Source organism: Argopecten irradians, chromosome 16 (assembly GCF_041381155.1).
Source record: "Argopecten irradians isolate NY chromosome 16, Ai_NY, whole genome shotgun sequence".
Lineage (NCBI taxonomy): Eukaryota > Metazoa > Mollusca > Bivalvia > Pectinida > Pectinidae > Argopecten > Argopecten irradians.
The window spans coordinates 7,970,236-7,989,731 of NC_091149.1; the positions used below are offsets into that span (position 1 = coordinate 7,970,236).

The 19,496-nt window shown below is 32.0% G+C and overlaps 1 protein-coding gene across 1 annotated transcript; it reads right to left on the bottom strand.

Annotated features, from left to right (window-relative positions):
• Positions 1 to 4,447: 4,447 nt before the first annotated feature.
• Positions 4,448 to 6,285, bottom strand: LOC138311075 (melatonin receptor type 1A-like). The gene has a single exon (XM_069252512.1). The coding sequence runs from the start codon at positions 5,995 to 5,997 to the stop codon at positions 4,990 to 4,992; it is 1,008 nt and encodes a 335-aa protein (XP_069108613.1). The 5' UTR covers positions 5,998 to 6,285; the 3' UTR covers positions 4,448 to 4,989.
• Positions 6,286 to 19,496: the final 13,211 nt, after the last annotated feature.

Consider the following 19,496-nt stretch of genomic DNA (forward strand, 5'->3'; position numbering starts at 1 on the left):
TATTGCCATTACGTAATGTTTCGTCATATTTAAATCTCTGATATTACATACATTCAATTTGCAGAGTATTTATTTTCTTTAGACCATGTAAAAAATCATAACTTCGTGTTCATAATATAGTATAACTGAAACAGATACTTTTATCATTGAAGTATAACGGGCATACAATATACAGTGTGCATATACATACATGTACACTTGTATGCGTACGTACGTACATATATGTGCATAAATATGTGATCGACAAATACATGTATATTTTCAAAGGAGAATTGAGAATAAAGTACGTACGAAAATAGCAAATCTGTAAATAAAGAAAATAATTTTATTCCGTTCTAGATGAATTGTAATGATATTCTGTAAGTTCTTCTGATTTTTTTTTTAATTTGATATGTAATTATGAAAATACATAATAACAACATTCCTTTGATCATTATCATATATTTACATTCTGAGTGTTTCGTCACTATATGAATCAACCAACTGACGAAAACAGTCATTTGCCTATGAAAACACTACATGCATAGAAACACTACCACAGTATGTACAGACACACATGATGCACGCGGAAACACTACCACACTATATAGAGCCATACACACATTGGGGAACCAGCTTAACTTGTTAGCTTGCTCTATATCACCCGCTTGTTACAAGGACACTTATATAAAGGCATAGCGGATTTTCATTACAGTCTGGCCATGTACAAAATATAATATTGGTTCAACCTTTGGGATGATAATTCTCCCAGGACGTGGTTTTACCCACATGGATCTGAGAATTAGTTACAGATTATAAAATCATTGACCAACCAGAGTGCCCTAAGACCATTTTTAGACGTTTAAGAGGTCTAGATAAAAAACGATAAAAAGTATATTCTACATGGTACTATATACTATATATATTATTAACAATAATATATCGTATATAGTACCATGTAGAGTATGTATCGTTTTTTAATCTAGACCTCTAAAACGTCTGAAAATGGACTTAAGGCACTCTGGTGGGTCCATGATTATATAATCTGTAACTAATTCTCAGATCCCTGTGGTTTTACCTCCAAAGTCGGAAACCACATTGAATTTAATAACTAAATATTTTCATCTATTTTTTTGTAGTAAAAACGTAGTAAAACAAGTCACGTGCGTATACCTCATTCATGCCATTGGCCGAAGTACATGTATAGAATAGTATTACGGGTGATTAGTGATCACGTGTTTGTATGTTTAATTCCAAATATAGTGATAGTTTGCTTGCCGTTTTTCGGAAAATTTGATTTATTTGAAAATACGCAGACTACAAAATGTTATTAATAATGCATGCATATCATTTTGACTTGTACATATATATTGTTTTACTATAAATAATGGACTGAAATCAATTATAAAACCGCCATTTCCACGTTTTATCTCTAAATGCGAATTGACAATTTAATCGGTCTAACCGTCTAATCTAGGATCAGCGAAGATCGGCTACTCCCGGCTAAATTCGTAGATTTCTACATTTATATCTACCTACTTTTTATTTCAGATTAAATAAATATAACACAAAGAAAATAAGATCTCCCCTATGGATCGTGGTTCAATTTCTAAAGTTTGGAAATAGATTGAATTTCATAAATATGTGATTGCATCTATTTTTCTAAGAAACACAACACGAACACACTACAGTCTCCCAAAACGCGCAAGCAAGCAAACCACAGACACGAGAGATATCCTTAGATGAACCGAGTTTTTTAAAAAATATTATGATGAAAAATATTCTGCCTATTACAATTTTGGTAACAGCATGGATACATTTTTGTAGATCCGGCCTTCGGCTACCACTTGCCGAAGGGTAAATTGCGCTCCATTGTGCTGTATAGTTTAATATTTGTCTACTTTGCCCCGCATTACTGTTCGTATCCTATTATGTAATCGTGTTCGTTTTGTATGTCTTGCTAGACATATCGCCTCGAAAATTTGACAATTTTGTTTTGTCCACACGGTTGGAATTACTTCCTTGTCCCAATTTTGGTGACAAAATACAAATGCTGTACATACAAAGTTAAGACACCAATGTAGCCTGTTAAATCTCGACTTATTTCGTATTTACCTCACCAACAGTCCAAATTGTATCTGTGGTCATAAGTGTGAGAGCGCGTATCATTTTTTTTTCTTCCAATGGAATTAGTATGTGAATGGGAGAATTATTTTATATTTAAGAAATAACCTAAGAAACTTGAATGCTGATGCAAATTTGAAAGTTTTACTATGTGGCAGCGAGCTATATGCTGATCATATAAAGCAAAGTATTTTCAGACACGTGCATCAATTTATAAAGTTCAGCAAAAGATTTTGATTTTATAAAAATGTAAATTTTGTATTTAATGTTATTAGTATTGTCTAGATCTATTGTTTCTTGTTTCATCATTGTATGGTAGGAGAAGGCTTTGTTTTTGCCCGATCCTTTGTCTTTTGTATTGGCAATGCAATATGTTTAAACCAAATACATGTAAGAAGCCAATCCAATCAACCAAGCAATTCCATGTCTCATGTGCCTTGGATGTGTGTAATATTTGAAAGAAAAGGGTAATAAATTGAAGACAAAAGCAAATGATTGAAAGATCTAACTTTCTTTTTATTTTACTAATGTAGATCTAACGACATATAAATTACTTAAAGATGCTCCACCGCTGTCAAATGGTGTTTTCAAGGTACCCATAAATGATCGTTTCTTACAACCTGTTAATTAAAGATGCTCCACTGCTGACAAATGGTGTTTTTTACTATCAAAAACAGGAGCAGACGATTGATTAATTAGTATTTTTCTTCAGTTACCAAAGTAACTTACTTTACACTATTACCACCATTGAAAAGTTTGAGCTTTTAATTTTACTTCAGTTTGAAAATATGAAAAATAATTAATTGCATCCCGAAAAAAATCCGTGGCACTATATCCTATATGGAATTAAGTGCTGATAGCGATACACCAAAGGCAAAAGAAATTATACTATTTTTTGTGTTAATTAGACATATGTACACGATTAAACACCAATTAATGTTCAAATGATGAATATCATTTATGCTCTGTCGGCGGTGGAGCATCTTTAATAATATTTACATTTCCGTACTTTTTTGCTATATAACCTTACCAACTGGGAAATCGTCGTTTACACCTGCGTAAACGCAGTCGGTTGTCGCACAAGAAAACATACACCGGAACACTGACTTCCGCAAGTAGTGATAAAACACATCAGATTTGGCCTATATTGTTTCTTTATTTTCAATCCTTCAATTAAACAATTTTAATGTAATGAATATCTTAAATTATATTTCAGAAAATAAAATATTTGAGAAATGTTGCATCAATGAAATGAAAATGTAGTGTTATTGTGGAACTATGTTTTGTGCACTTTCTGAAATTACAACGTTTCCCGCCAAATTGGAGCCAGCTATATATAGCTAGCTGTTCTGGTATTCCATCATGATCAATTGACCGGCTGTTACAAAATGTACATCAATCGTATAACGTTGAAAAAAAAGCAACGAAGTTTTATTCTATCGGAACATTAAATTTAAAAGAACAGTCAGTTAAAATGTAATTATAAGGAATGTTTTTTTTTTAATTTTTTGTTGTTTACTGGTGGGTAAACTGCATTTGTTAAACAAATGCAGTTTACACACCATTCAACAAAAAATATGAAAATAAATCATTCCATAAATTTCACACATTTTTAAAACCACTCTGATAAATCTAATTTTAGGAATGCAGTATTTGTGTAAAGATGCCTATTATCACTGTTTAGAAAAAATATATGTATTTCCTATTCAGTTTCATAACGGTAACATAAGTTAAAATGTTATTCGTTTCTGAATATCATTTTAAGTCTGCCATCTTCAAATGTTTTTTTTATCATTTACATTTTATTGATTTTCATCAAAACATGACATTACAAACATAAAAGACAATTCACAATTTATCATTTCATAGTTGTATGATTTAGTGTTACCACTTAAAGTGCATACTGGCTCACTAAAGATTTGATGTAGATGAAAAGACAATCTTTACTATGAAAGCTTGAAACATCCGTGCCATCTTCAAATGTTGATTATGTATACATTGTATTTGTAATATTGTTGGAGAGGGCTTGATATAAGTTGAAATTATTTGTACCCAACCCTTTTGTTTCAATAAAATATGTTTAAACTAAAATAAGTTCAACTTCAAAACATATTTTATCAACCAGAAGGATAAAAATGATTTGGCATAAGTGATGACAATTAACTTATGAAACAATCTCTTTACTATAGCAGTTATACAAAAGATGATAATAGATGATAATATGCACTGCTACATCACAACTTTCATTCATATTAATTTATATATATATATACATAATATGTATAAAAAGATATGCAATTCTAGCATAGCAAAAATCGTTCTTTAGACAATTATATTTGTGTCTTGATTTAGTTTGAAGAATTTATAGTTTCTATTACAAGAATGTTTTCAAACGATGGCATATGTTATAAAGTTAAAGTTATATGTGCCGTAAATGGGCGAATATTTTGACATTTTAATTTTTCTTCATTACTCTTTTGAAAACCATAAGATTTGGCGAATTAAGCTGTTAAATCATTACAATAGCTTCAAATGCCTTATAAACTTTCAAAGTTACATCACAGAAAATATGAACTGTAAAATTGTTATTTTTATGCCGTATGTTTAGATGGAAACATATATCTGCAGAAATCACTTAACAATCACTAATAACACTGTAAAAAGCGTGTTATGAAATCGTAGACCACAATTTGGCATACTGCCAAATGATGATTTTGGCAGTATGCCCAAAATCATTTTCTGATCAGCTCTTATTTGTAAATGTAAAATTAAAACCTTTGCATTGAAAGCACTGTTATTCCCCAAATTTTGGTAACTTTTGGTGATGAATAACATTTTAAAAGCTTATCTTAATAAGTGAGTATGAAAAATATGGCACACAAAACTTTAAAACCGCGCTTTATATTTTGAAAACCATTCGTTTAATATCGCCTTAACCTCAGGGGTTCTAAAACAATAAATGAATGGATTAATTGCTGAATTCATACATGACAATGCTGTTATCAAAAATCGTGTGGATCTGTTTATCGGTTTCGCTAAACGTAAACCTTGCAGTAAAAATCCAAAGTTCATTGGAGTTACACAGACAATAAGGATCATATTAATTATAATGATGGTCAAAGTACTTTTAGCTTCTGCTGTCATTTTTGCGTTATGGTTCTCCTGTGTATTTGATTCATGACTCTGTATTTCTGCTCTGTTTGCTGGTGTAATTTGTCGAAGTTTTCGGCGATGTCGCAATAGTGTTACAATCATTGCTACGTTACATGAGATGACTACAGCCTGTATCAAGACAGCAAAACCCCCAACCAACGTGCTAAATTGATATAAGTTCTTACAGAAAATACCTTCAAGCTTGCATGCAACTTCACCAGTGTGTGGATGTCCATTTATATAGAATATGAAACAAGTCCAGGAGGATGTCACAAAAAGCGTTACACTGAAAATTATGAAATATCGTCGTTCATACTTTGCTGTATATCTCCAAGAAGGTCTTGTTAGTAAGAAAACGCGATCAATGCATATAACGCAAATTTGGCCTACAGAGTTGTAGAAAGTGATCACAAAAAAGAACATTCGAAGTAGACAGTACCAGTAATTTATCTTACTATTAGGATCAACAAAAGTTTTCAGCATCGGGAACAGTGACACTGCGGTAAAAATGTCTGTTATTCCTAAAATAAGGAGATGTGTATTACGGGCTTTATGGTTTCTGATTTTCGTTACCGTGACGACAATCACAGCTGGGATGTTAACTAATATCGTAATGACGCCCACAGATATCACACCAATTATGATCCAGTTCGGCGCCGCGTCCGCGTCGTTGTTGCCATGGTCGCTGGAATTTGATGAGAGTTCACATACTGCCATCACAAACCTGGTAATTAATAACATATAACAGTGATACCATATACATTACAAAACTAATTAATACATGTATTGTGAACGTGGATATTTGCGTGAGTGTTTAATTTCTTGATTCGCATGCATGAAACTTTCGTGTTGTTGTTATTTTTGCGAAAGATACATTTTCAGACTTTCAACAACAAATTTCATCAATCAATACATTAACAAAATATGGCAATCGGGGTAATTGTTCGTGTTTAAGCGACAAAATATTACACACGCGGAAAATTTTCGTGGTAAAGTGACAAAATATTACACACGCGGAAAATTCATTAAACGCGGGGAAAATTTTCGTGATTGAGCGACAAAATAATACACGCGGGGAAAATTTTCATGATTAAGCAACAGAATATTACACGCGGGGGATTTTTCGTGATTAAGCAACAAAATATTACACGCGAGGGAATTTTTAGTGATTAAGCAACAAAATATTACACGCGAGGGAATTTTTAGTGATTAAGCAACAAAATATTACACGCGGGGAAAATTTTCGCGATCTTCGCGTAATTATCGTAAAGGAGAAGGTACTTTAAGACTCGAATATGGCCTCAAAATTAATTCTCCAGTAAAGAACAACATATTTGGCCATATAACAGCTGAATACATTTGCTAACACATTACAATTCGAAAATATCCCGCATGTGCCAATTATGTTCACTATGACGTCATCAACATGCAGTTTCCCGCCATTTTTCACAAAAATCCTTGAAAAATCATACTTTTTGAGTGGTTTTCTCTAAAAATGAATGTAGCCGCCTTCGTGGAGCAGAAAGAGATTTTCACACGTTTCCATGCAAAATGTTCACACGTTTCCATGCAAAATGTAAAGTTGCTCCAAGGTGGCGGCCAAATCCATTTCAAGCCTTTTCTAACCTAAAGATGATGAATTTCTAGCAAAATTTGGCGAGAAGAGGAAAATCATCAATTTGATGACGTCATAGGTGGGACACATCGTGTACATGGTTGTAGAAAATTATGTTTTGTTGAATGGCAAGTATCAGAGTATTTATTGATATGAAATTGATGGGGATCAGAGTTAATTTTTTTTCGGCCTGAAAAATTAAGGCCAAATACTGGTCCTATCATATCTACTCCTTTCCATTTCGCGTAAATTTCCATATTTACTGTACTTTGTTGTCATTAAAACATTAGATTAGAGAAAGCTGTTACATAGGTATTCAATATGAGAATTTTACGTTAACGTGTCACAACCCAATTTAGAACGCCATTACGAGGTAAAAATATAATATTATAATAAAATATCGTGCTAGTGATAGCTGGTAATCATGTACACATGAATTTAAAATTATGCTTTTACGAGGTAAAAATACAATATTATAATAAAACCAAACTCGGAACGCCATCACGATATAAGAATATAATATTATAATAACATATTATGTTAGTGAAAGCATGTACACAAAATTATTATTTTACGAGGTAAAAATGCAATATTATAATTAAACCAAACTCGGAATGCCATCACGATATAAGAATATAATATTATAATAACATATTATGTTAGTGAAAGCATGTACACAAAATTATTATTTTACGAGGTAAAAATGCAATATTATAATTAAACCAAACTCGGAACGCCATCACGATATAAGAATATAATATTATAAGAACATATTATGTTAGTGAAAGCATGTACACAAAATTATTATTTTACGAGGTAAAAATGCAATGTTATAATTGAATCCAACTTGGAACGCAATTACGAGGTGAAGATATAATATTATAATTAAAATATCGTATTAGTGAACGCTGGTACATATGTATTCAAAGTGAGCATTTTACTAGTACAAGTAACCGAAAATTTAATGTATTTATTCTTATGTTACTTTTGCAATAATCATTTTATATTTTATTACATAAAGCATTTGGATATTATCAATACAAATACATTGGGATAATAATCCCACTTCCACATTATAGGAGATTACTTCACGAGAAATTACGCCATTGCGTCCAACCCATGCAGATGACCACAAACCGTCAATCGAAGAAAGAAGAGATCACCAAATACGTGTCAACGAATTCGAAGAAGGCCTAGTTCGGTGTTGTGTCGCGCGTTGAAAATTTGCGGAGATACCTAGCTACAGCGTGTAATACTACAAACTTTATGGGAGTTAGCATTTAAGTTTTTATTTTCTATTTCTGGAAGTGATGAAAAATTAATAGTGAGCCAATAAAATGTAAGCTAATAACCTATGAGTTTACATTTGATAAACCATAATTACTATAATAGTCAAAAAATATACAGTACAACCTCTTTCACTTAATTAGTGGTCTAAACAAAAGTGAAACAAGTCTTGATAGCAGTGTTGTCTTCAATCTGGGAGTGATTAAATTCTATCTCTAATGACCAAGAACAGTGAATCTGTTTTAATAGAAAATACGTGCATTCATAAATAACAGTATTTTTGTTACAATATTGAAATTTGTTTGTAGCATTTATTTCCAATTCATGTTTTAATGAAACAGTTATTAATAATTAAGAATTACCTTGAATATATTTTTAAGTTGTGGAGATAAAACAAAAAAATCTGAGTGTACTTAAGTAAACCGCGAAGCGGTTTTTGATGAGAGTTTCAATTAAGATGTTTTGTATTATATAAATAACATGAAAATATATTCAAATTGATCCTTACCGATTCAATTTACTAAAGATAATCTATGTATTATTCCAAATTCATTTTGGGACTCTTTTACCTGCAGAAACCATTTTACTTTACTTATAAGACAGTCAAAATGTTAAATGAAATTGTAGACCACATCTTGACATTATGGTCTGACAATATGTACACTTCAATATACATGTACTTTAGATGCAATTATCATAATGAATTTTGGCAGTAAAGGTCTACTTCCAAAATAATTTTCAGCTTTTATTTATGCTTATGAAACTAAATCCTGTGCATGATAAAAATTGTAATTCTTTAAAAGCTCTTCATGATTCCTGAGTATGAAAAATACGGCCTATGTATTTTCCGTCTTTGCATATTACAGAGTTAACTCCCTTGCGGGTAGGTATCCGATTATTACGTCATTCTGTTGTGAGCGCAATTCACGTCGTTTTCACCGAAACTTATGACGGTACGCTCGCAAACACATGACGTCACAATCAATACCTACCCGCAAGGGCAGATAACTCTGTAATGTGCAAATACGAAATAGTAAAACTACGTGTTCTTACTAGGTACATTATCGGTATTAATAATCTATTTACTGATAGGAAAGACCAATACTACACAATAAATGACGTTTCTGCTTTATTTAAATTATTAATTTTTTCATTATAAAAAATAATAGTTATCAGACATGGCAAAAAAGAATTAAGGAAAATATAAACATGTACCTGAATAAATGGCTTTCTTATTTGTCGAGTCATTTTTGTTCATACCACTAAGAAATAACAATTATGAATTATAAGCATTTATATCACTATTTTTAATTACATTAAATACAATGCAAAAACTTAAAGAAAAAAAAACCCACCTCAAAACCAAAACAACTAAATCAATTCAACATCAAGATATTTTGAAGAAAAATATAAAAAGATTACCTGAATTATCCAGGGCTTCTCTATCATTTGCTTGTAGATAGGCTAAATGATCAAGTACAGAAAGATAAGTACATATATTTACATGTATAAATCTATCTGTAAGTCGCACCCTGCTTTTCACACCTATACAGGAAAATACCAATCCGGATCAGATGATATTTTCACAATTAATGATTAAACAGCTTTCCCCCCCCCTGCAATGACACATCTAGTAATAAGATACATTGTTCAAAGTAACAATAAGGTGATTATTATGCTCGCTGTGTATTATATATTAATCATTTTTATCATACCTACTGGTGTAATACTGGCCAGTCTGTCATACATACTATAATACCGGGCAGTACTATAAAGTCCATAGTGTTACCACTGAGTACTGGTCCTAGTCAGGAATGTCCAGAGAAGGAACCATGCTGAGGGAGTACATTGTATATCAAAGCATATGAACATGTTTAATTATAACATTGGAGAAAATGGGTTTATGATATAAAAATATGAGTGTTATAAGGGTTTACCTATGATCTACTCCTGTCAAAGAACTGGTTACAGACAAAGGATAAAACTTGTAATATTATATCTAGGTAATTCATTATAATAAAATGTAAAATCAATAGTTCAATACAAATTTGAGAATTAAATGGTTGAGTTATGGTATGGATATATTTGAGAATAGTAACCAATGTATAGCTGCATGACAAATTAGTTGAGTTTATATATATATGCCAGATAATGAAAGAAAACAATAACGCTTGTGATTAACCAAATCCTCCAATTTTATTCATTCTTCATATTTCATGAAACAGTTAGTAGATTATGTTTGTATAAGAAGTTATAAACATGCTGATATTCATATAATATTGGATAGTACAATATGGATTATTTTGCTGAATTTTGATATATACTTGTATATGAATAGATCACAGTTTACACATAAAAAATTATTAAGGTGACTTGAACTTGTGTAATGACTGTTCACTACTTGTGTAGAAGAAGAGGGAAAATACACATTCCTGTCGAGTGCCCCGACCAGGAATCGAACCCGGGTCTCCGGCGTGGAGATCTACGGCTCTACCGACTGAGCCAAAGAAGCATGCGCCGTCAGCTCAGTGACAGAGACCGTATTTAACACTATGTACAAGTCACACCGACCCGCTCCTTTTACACTTGTATAGTATGAAAAGCACTGAAGGAGTCTTCATATCATCTACATGTACACACATCAATAAACCAGTGTATATAAATTGTGTGAATATTTATGTTTTCTATATATGTACTTGATGTTTTACAAATAAGAGAGGCATTATGTTATATAATAGTTATGGTGTACTCAAAGTCTGCCAGATGATTCAATAAAGGTTTGGACACAGGCACACAGGTTTGAATTTATCTCATGGCTAAGGTGATTACTTCTCTCTGTTAAAATGTCAACATTAATATGTAAATGTTGAGAAAGATTCAGGTCTAGATTCAGGTGAAGGTTTAATTGGATGTCAAGTTGTAAATGAGACAGAGAAGTTAACAAGCTCTGGCGTTGGACTGCATATCTAGGGCAAAAGAGAAAGAAGTGATCAACATCTTCAGTAGAGTATCCACAAATACAGGATGGACTATTAGAAAGATGGTCTTTATAGAGATCAGAATTTAGCTGACTTGCTCTATTACGAAGTTGACACATAATGATATTAAAATACCTAGTTCCACCATGCTTAAAAGCATCAGTACATTTATCATCAACATTGACGGGGATGGCATGACGGGTAAGGCTCCTTTTGAGTTCGCTTATTGAACCCATATCATAGAAGACACAGTCAGGTTTATTCCACCAAGACATCATATAGGGATAAAAAACTTTTAAAATACATGCAAGATCTACAAATGGGGGTTTGAAATATACGTTGATGTCTTACATCATGAGACACTTGACTATGATCAATAATAATAGGTATGTGTTCAAGTAGATAGTCAGGAGTTTAATGATTAATGATTTTTTTTAAAAAATAACATATGTTGCTGATCAATTCTACGTTTTTTGAGAGTGTCCAAACCAAGTTCATTGTAGACAACAGCATGACTAGTACCTTTGCGTAAACCAGAGATGACTCTAGCAGCATCAAGTTGGATAGATTCTAAAAGTTCGGATTCCGTTTGATTGCAATTATTCCATACAACACTTGCATATTCAAGGTTAGGGCGTATATATGATTTGTATAGAATTTCTAATGTTTTCCTATCGAGATTAACTTAAGTGATCTTAACACATTTATTTTTTGTAGTTATTTTCAAATATAAAATTGATATGATTAGACCATGTCCCATGACTATTCAAAATAACTCCGAGGTGTTTATGTTTATTTACATTGGTTACAGTATTATTCATGAAAATAAGGTCAGGATGAAGTATATCAGCATTATGTTTATTTGAAATTAAAAGTGCTTCTGTTTTATTTGGGTTAAAAAGAATTTCCCATTTATTCGCCCACATAGATATTCTATTCACATCATTATTTAGTATTTCAGCTGCAGCTACCTGATAGTTATCTATAAGCACAAAAAGGGATGTATCATCTGCGAAAAATTTGACATTTGAATAAATTTCATTTTTTGAAATCATTTATATATATGAGAAATAAATATGGTCCAAGTACTGAGCCTGGAGGTACTCCGGCTGTTACTGCTTTCCATATTGATTTAAATCCATCAATAATTACTCTTTGCTGCCTATCAATTAAATAATTAGAAAGCCATTTAAAAATATTATCATTTATATCATATTATTAAATTTATATATAAGTCCGTCATGCCAAACCCTGTCAAATGCTTTACTGATATCACAAAACACTATTCTTGCTTTTTTTCTTCTATCAAGCTGTTTCATAATTGTATCATATATTGAAATAAGTTGGTTTACAGTAGAGTCTTTAGGGAGAAAGCCAGATTGATTTTTGGAAATTATACCGTTCACCGATAGATAGTTAAAAAGATCTTAATAATTATTAGGTTTATGTTCTTGTCTAAAAATAATTCCATCAACTCCTCAGTGGTTTTGTATAGCATTTGTTTAACGTGCGAAACTTTTGCATCGGGTATGGGTACAGCGTACATGTTATACCTGCTTAATCGTATTGATCAACAATTTGGAAATTCAACAGTATCAGTCAAAACATTTAACACTGCCGTGATATTTGTCAATATTTCTTGTTATATGTTTCTTAAAGAAGGTAGAAATATACATTTTTAGCATATTTTGCTTCGTGGTTATGTAACAGAATTAGCCCCACTGAATAGCTCTTTAAAGATTTCCATATTCCATATTCTTTTGATCATTATTCCAGTCTTATTCTGATAGCATTATCAGTTTTACTCTAATTTTGTTAAAAGTATCCATATTCCATATTCTTTTGATCATTATTCAAGTTTTATTCTGAAAGCATTATCATTTTTACTCCAATTTCCTTAAAGGTATTCATATTCCATATTCTTTTGATCATTATTCCAGTTTTATTCTGATAGCATTATCAGTTTTACTCCAATTTCCTTAAAGGTATCCATATTCCATATTCTTTTGATCATTATTCCAGTTTTATTCTGATAGCATTATTAGTTTTACTCCAATTTCGTTAAAGGTATCCATATTCCATATTCTTTTGATCATAATTCCAGTTTTACTCCGATAGCATTATTAGTTTTACTCCAATTTCGTTATAGGTATCCATATTCCATATTCTGTTGGATTATTATTCCGACTTTTACTCTAATAGAATGTATTCTGTATTTTTTATGTTGACAGTGTGTCCTCCAATGTTGTTTTCTGCGTATTAACATACTGTAGCATTCAGACATATCTTCACACGAAAGTTGCCTATAGTAGGTATACCTATTTTCTCTTTGTTTCTCATAAAGGTGGTCAATAATTTGCATGTACTTTATGTGGTTTTTTCTGTCAACACTTTGAAATCTAATTAAGTGATAAAAATATCATGATTTATAAATTGCCGAGTGTTCGCCAGCATGGGATCTTCCTTCAAAGAATGAGATTTATTCGTGATAATTTGTGAATGATGATTCCTCTTTTTACTGTGTCGCTTTCTAATATCATGGTATTGTTGCATGGCCAACAAAGTTTTGTCGTGACGTCATTGTATTAGTATCATTGTGGACAATCTGACAACGACCATTTTTACATATATTTATAATTTTTTGTTATTTTATTTCAGGTGACTGAAAAAAACCCGGTGCCTTTTGGGAGGAAACATATAATATGTCCTACCATACGTGAGGAAATCTGAAGATTTCGATACAAATCAACCATGTGTTCGAAGATTCGGGAAATAGTGTTTATCAACTTAAGTATTTTGTATTTACTCCAACCTTATTAACTTTAAAGTGGGATTAAATCATCAAATCGAGTTTTTTTTTTTTTTTTTTTTTTTTTTAAATTATTCAATATATGCGTGTAAATAACAATGTTTTTCCTTTCACAGAAGGACTTCCATACCAATTTCCATATCTTAATTAATTGTTTCAATTATGCACTTCCACCACTTTCACATTAATTACATATACAATCATTGTTTGCACATTCATTAAAAAATAAAAAAGGTTACTTTAAGTGGGGGGGGGGGAGTTAAATTTTAATATTCGTTTACAGTTTTTTTACATTTAATAATTTTAGAATATATATCACATAATGTTACATTTAATTTCAAAACAATCATGAAGTAGTATAAATTGAGTTTGTTATCTTACTTTATCTCCACAAAATCCAATAAATCGACAACACTCGGGGACTCCAAATCTAAAGACTTCATGGCGAAAACATTTTGCGATTTACGGTTGAAAATACATTTTATTAACGGGAAACCTTTTTGCGACGATGGAATTTGCGGATTCAAATCACCAGCAAAATAACGTGAAATTAAAACGAAAATTAGTTTATTTACAGTGACAAATTAATATTTTACGACTTTCAATTCATTGTAATTTGAAATTTTAGTATTAAACCAGGCTTAGTAAATCTAAGTCTAACCATTCTGAAGTCATCATTCAAGATTTAAACAATTGAAATCAGAACTTTTATATATTTACCTTTCTATTACAACTATAGCTAAAGACCAACAGGCTATTTTACTTTATTGAACCGCAAGTGAAACATCCGTCATAACTAAGGTTGATAACTAGAAATTTGCATGTATCTTTCATCAAACACAAATTTTACTTGTAAATTGACTGAATGATAGATCCTTTCTTGCTTACTTGTGAAACGTGTTCCAAATTCGGATGTAAACCAAAGTCGACTTTAGAAAGAGGAAATGGAGACGACTCTTTGAAGGCGTCTATGACATCGAGTTCTGACATGAATCTCTAATGTATCATGCGATTAAGGCATTTAGCAAACTGCATCGAATACATGTATATATAGTAGTCATGGTGTAAACAAGGTTATTATAGCGTTTTCTATAGATCGATGATTTTCTCCGAAAACTCCCACAAAGATTTATCCTTAAAATATCACTTGTATTGATAAAACCAAAAACGTAACCCACTTACTGAACCCGTTATAGGTTTTAGGATTTCGCAGCCTTTGATTAAAATTTTATGGATGGATTGCAGATGTCGAACAATTAGGCTGGTTCCCGCCTCAGTTACCTCCCTTGCGTACGCTTCACTGAGTGAACGGAGCGCAACCTGGCGGAGAATAGAGAACTAAGGGAAGGGAACCAGTCTATCATACAATCGATACATAGAGTCCGATTTAATTTAGGTTATTCGGTATGTTCTCTATTGTAATTGACTTTTTCTTTATTACCTCTCATGAACGCCGCAATGCATATCAAAGACTGTCTCGATAATTATCATTATCTATAACAATATTTATGACCACTGGTTTACCTTTAATGGAAGGTTTGTGTAAACTGAGCCCGCACACTCACCATAAAGAGAGGTGGTAACAGAATACAATCACGATGCAATTTCAAAATGCTTCAAAGGCATATCAAGGTAAGGTCAGAACGGCGCAAAAGTAACCAAAGGCATGTCCATGTGATGTAAGAACGGCGCAAACCTAATAACTGTGTCACATTGACGCAAGAGACCGATTACAAAAGCATGCTGTCTATCTTGTCTGCGCTACGCTTTTCAGTGTATTAAAACACCCAAGTAGAATGCAGGCCATGGTCTATAGGAATGTATTCCCAAGATAAAATAAATGTTTTTTGTATAAGCTATAGTATGGGTCTGATATCTGCCATCAATAGTCAATTTTCAAAGTGGTAGCCTTAACAGTTCCTTTGACAATAAATGTTGATTTAAAACAAAAACAAAAGAAATATCAATAAAAAAATTAACTCTTGTATAAATACATGCTTTCTTGTTTTATGAAAAAATTAATGTAATTTTCGCTACAAGAAATTTTTTATCATTAATAAATGTCAATGACAGATGCACATTGCTTCCGTGAATATCAATATATAAATTATTTCTATTTACCGATAAAATTTATATTTATTTATACATTTGTAAAAAAAATAATGATTTATTCATAAATATATTTATTATCAATGACAATGTATTTTTTTCAAAACGTTTTTTTTTTGGCATAAATGAACTGTGGTTATTTCAAAATGAAAGGTATTTCTTCACAGATGAAAATTATTTATACACAAATAAAATATATTTACAGATAAGATAGTAGAGCATGCTTCCCAAAACTTATAGTTACTGCACAGTTCATTTTTATTCCTCTCATATATAATGAGTATACCTTCTTTGCTTGTAGATATTCATTTGACGTCATACAACGTATTTTTGTGGGCGCAATTCAGGTCATTTTTTCCGAAAAGTATAACTTTACGCTCACAAACACATGACGTCAAACACAAGGACAGATAACTCTACAATATACAAATATATACCCACGTCTTCCGAAGCTGTGTTACATGGCTACCTATACAACACAACCTAGGAACGTCACAACATCAACAAATACCTGTCTTCTTGGTAAAATATGAGAAACTCAATATTCCTTCTTTGCATCTTACAGAGTTAGCTCCCTTGCTGGTAGGTATCGATTGTTACGTCATTATTTTGTGAGCGCAATTCACGTCGTTTTTGCAGAAACGTATGACGTAACGCTCGCAAACATATGACGTCACAATCAATACCTACCCGCAAGTGCAGATAACTCTGTGATATGCAAATTTGGAATATGCAACGAACAGTAAAGGACACAAGCATTAGGATTGTACGTAAATATCGCACACTTTACCAGTTTTATCGGAACGTACATATGTATTTTAGAATTTTCAAAATAGCTTGGAATATTTGTTTTATAAAAAATGTATATCTCTTATTCACTTCTTATGATTATGTTCTCATATTTGTATGACATAAAATCAAATATCCTTTTTCACCTTTATGTCTTTGGAAAGTCGCCTCGACATCAGGTAAAAAAACAGAACATAAGATCGATGTTAAGTACTTCAAAGTCTTAACAAAGTGTATTTAAGTATAAACAAAGTGTAAATCAGGTGTTGGAGACAAAGGAATCTCGAGTTAAATGAATAGTTAATCAACGATCTCAACATATCGTGCCCACACCAGAAGTCAATGAAAATCGACCTGCTTTCATTAGCTATGTATAGTAATCGTCAGATCGATGGAGCGAATCACAGCAATCATTCAGACTTGTCTATCTCACACTAACAATCCGACTCCGATATAGGCCCTCCAAGCGACGGGCGGCATTAATTGACAATTGTAACGTACATTTAAAGTGATTTTGCGTTTATTTTGTGATTACCGCCAGTCTGAATACAGCATTTGCAGGTTGTCGATATATTTTGTCCCATTATATATGTTTTGTTCTGAGGATTTCTTAGTCTTTTCATACATAGGATGAAGCCATACACGATGTTACAAAGCTTCCAGAAACGTAAGTATATTGTTTAAACATTTTAACTAACGTTTTAAACTCATACATACATACTATAATACGTTTAAGGCTAAAATATAATTGCGGTCCCCACATATCACCTCTGTTAACCTTCCATAGAAATTTCAAAATTCTTGAAAAACGTACTCAGGACGCTCAAAACAATTCTTTAGTACATATTAGTTTCCTTTTGTATCATTTTGCTGTAAACGACTGGCAGTTTTAACAGAATATAATTACCATCATTCATTATCCAATATTAAAGTAAACAATAATGGATTATTTGTGGATACACTACGTTTACGTGTAAGTAAGTAGTCACGATTTGCATACGACGTCCGCCGTTTTAATACCAGTCACTGTGACAAAGTATATCCCCATTGTGAAAATGGTGTCATTCATAATTGCAGCAACCAACATATATAATAAAAAAAACAATGATTCGCGTGTTTAAATGCGCCTCAATTAACAATTTTAAAAAGAATTTTGAAACATCTCTTTGCATATATTCCTGTTAATATATGCCTTTTTCTAAGTTATTTTGCAACAATTCATTAATAGAATGCTAAAAAAATATTGTCGTTAACATTGGAAGCCAAAATATTATAACAAATTTGCTTGTCTTTAACTAAAATGTCTTTCATGAAGTTATATTAATGTTTCAACACGTTTTTGAACAGATTTGTTTTTTATTTAAAATCTAAATTTCAATGGTTACTGACACAGGCTCTTAAGCAGAGACGTGATTGTGGGACCGCAATGAAATCTTGGAGAGATTTGCTAAAATTTTCTAATTTGATTGAAGGTTGTCATTATAGATATTTGTATTTAACAGTTGTAGCTTATTTTGTTGCTGGTAACTAAGGTCATTTACAAACTACTGAAACGTACAACTGGTTTGTGTACTTTCTTACCGAAGTATTTTTGGCAATGTGTGCTGTAGAGCTGCTAATATTTGCAAGAATTTTGATTTTGCTGAATTTGCAAATCAAAAACCTTTTGCGAAATTTTCACCTCTTGAGTTTTTACTTCCTTCGGCAATCATATATTTACATATCAACTATGTCTTGTAAAAAGAAACCTCCGCGAAGACGTTTCCAAAATTCAAAAGCCGAAAATATAATATGATACATATAAGCGTTCTTTTCATACGTGGTTTTCGATTTTTCGTAGATCGCGTTTATATAACCTATCATGAGCCGTAAATATTATATAAATACATTTTTACACGAACATTTCACGCGTGGTTTAAGGTTTTTCGAAGACCGCGTTCATATAACCGAGCTAGAGCCGCAAGTATTTTAATTTATTATGTAATACATTTATACATTTTTGGCACATACATTTCACACATGGTTTCAGCTTTGCGAAGATCGCGTTTATGTGACCTGGTTTTTTTCGTAAATATTTTTTCGCGACGTCCTTTCCAAAACATGTTTGGGAAGATTAATCGCAGATATGAACATTGAATGAAATATTGCCATTAATGGTAGAGCGTGCGGCCTCCGAAGCCGAACTATGTTTATTTTTGATATTGAAATAGCGATGGATTTGTTTGTCGCAGCGCAGTGCATGTCTCAAGATGATACTATCCTTTAAGACTGCTCCCATGAATACAATATAAATGAACGTCTTGTGACTTGGATATCGATTCTGGATATCGATTCTGGATATCGATTTTCTTCGGCGATGACATTGGTAACTTATTGCACCTTACGGCTTATGTCGTTTCAGTCCTAAAACTCTCCGATGGCGTGTAAGATTTATACGATGACCTCAATAAATATTCACTTAATTATGACGAAAAAGCTCAATAACAAGTCAAGGTTTTAGTTCTTTTATGATCGATGGGTAAACATCCGTGAGAATTTTATTAATTTCTATTTTGCCGGTAGTATAACATCACCACACCGTAAACCCAATATACTCACCGGATTTATTTCACTACCTAAGTTATCAGGAAGCGCTCATTCAAATATTGAGAAA

What these genes read in the sequence shown, in the direction of transcription:
- LOC138311075 (XM_069252512.1), bottom strand. Translation starts at nt 5,997, where the DNA reads ATGTTATTAATTACCAGGTTTGTGATGGCAGTATGTGAACTCTCATCA.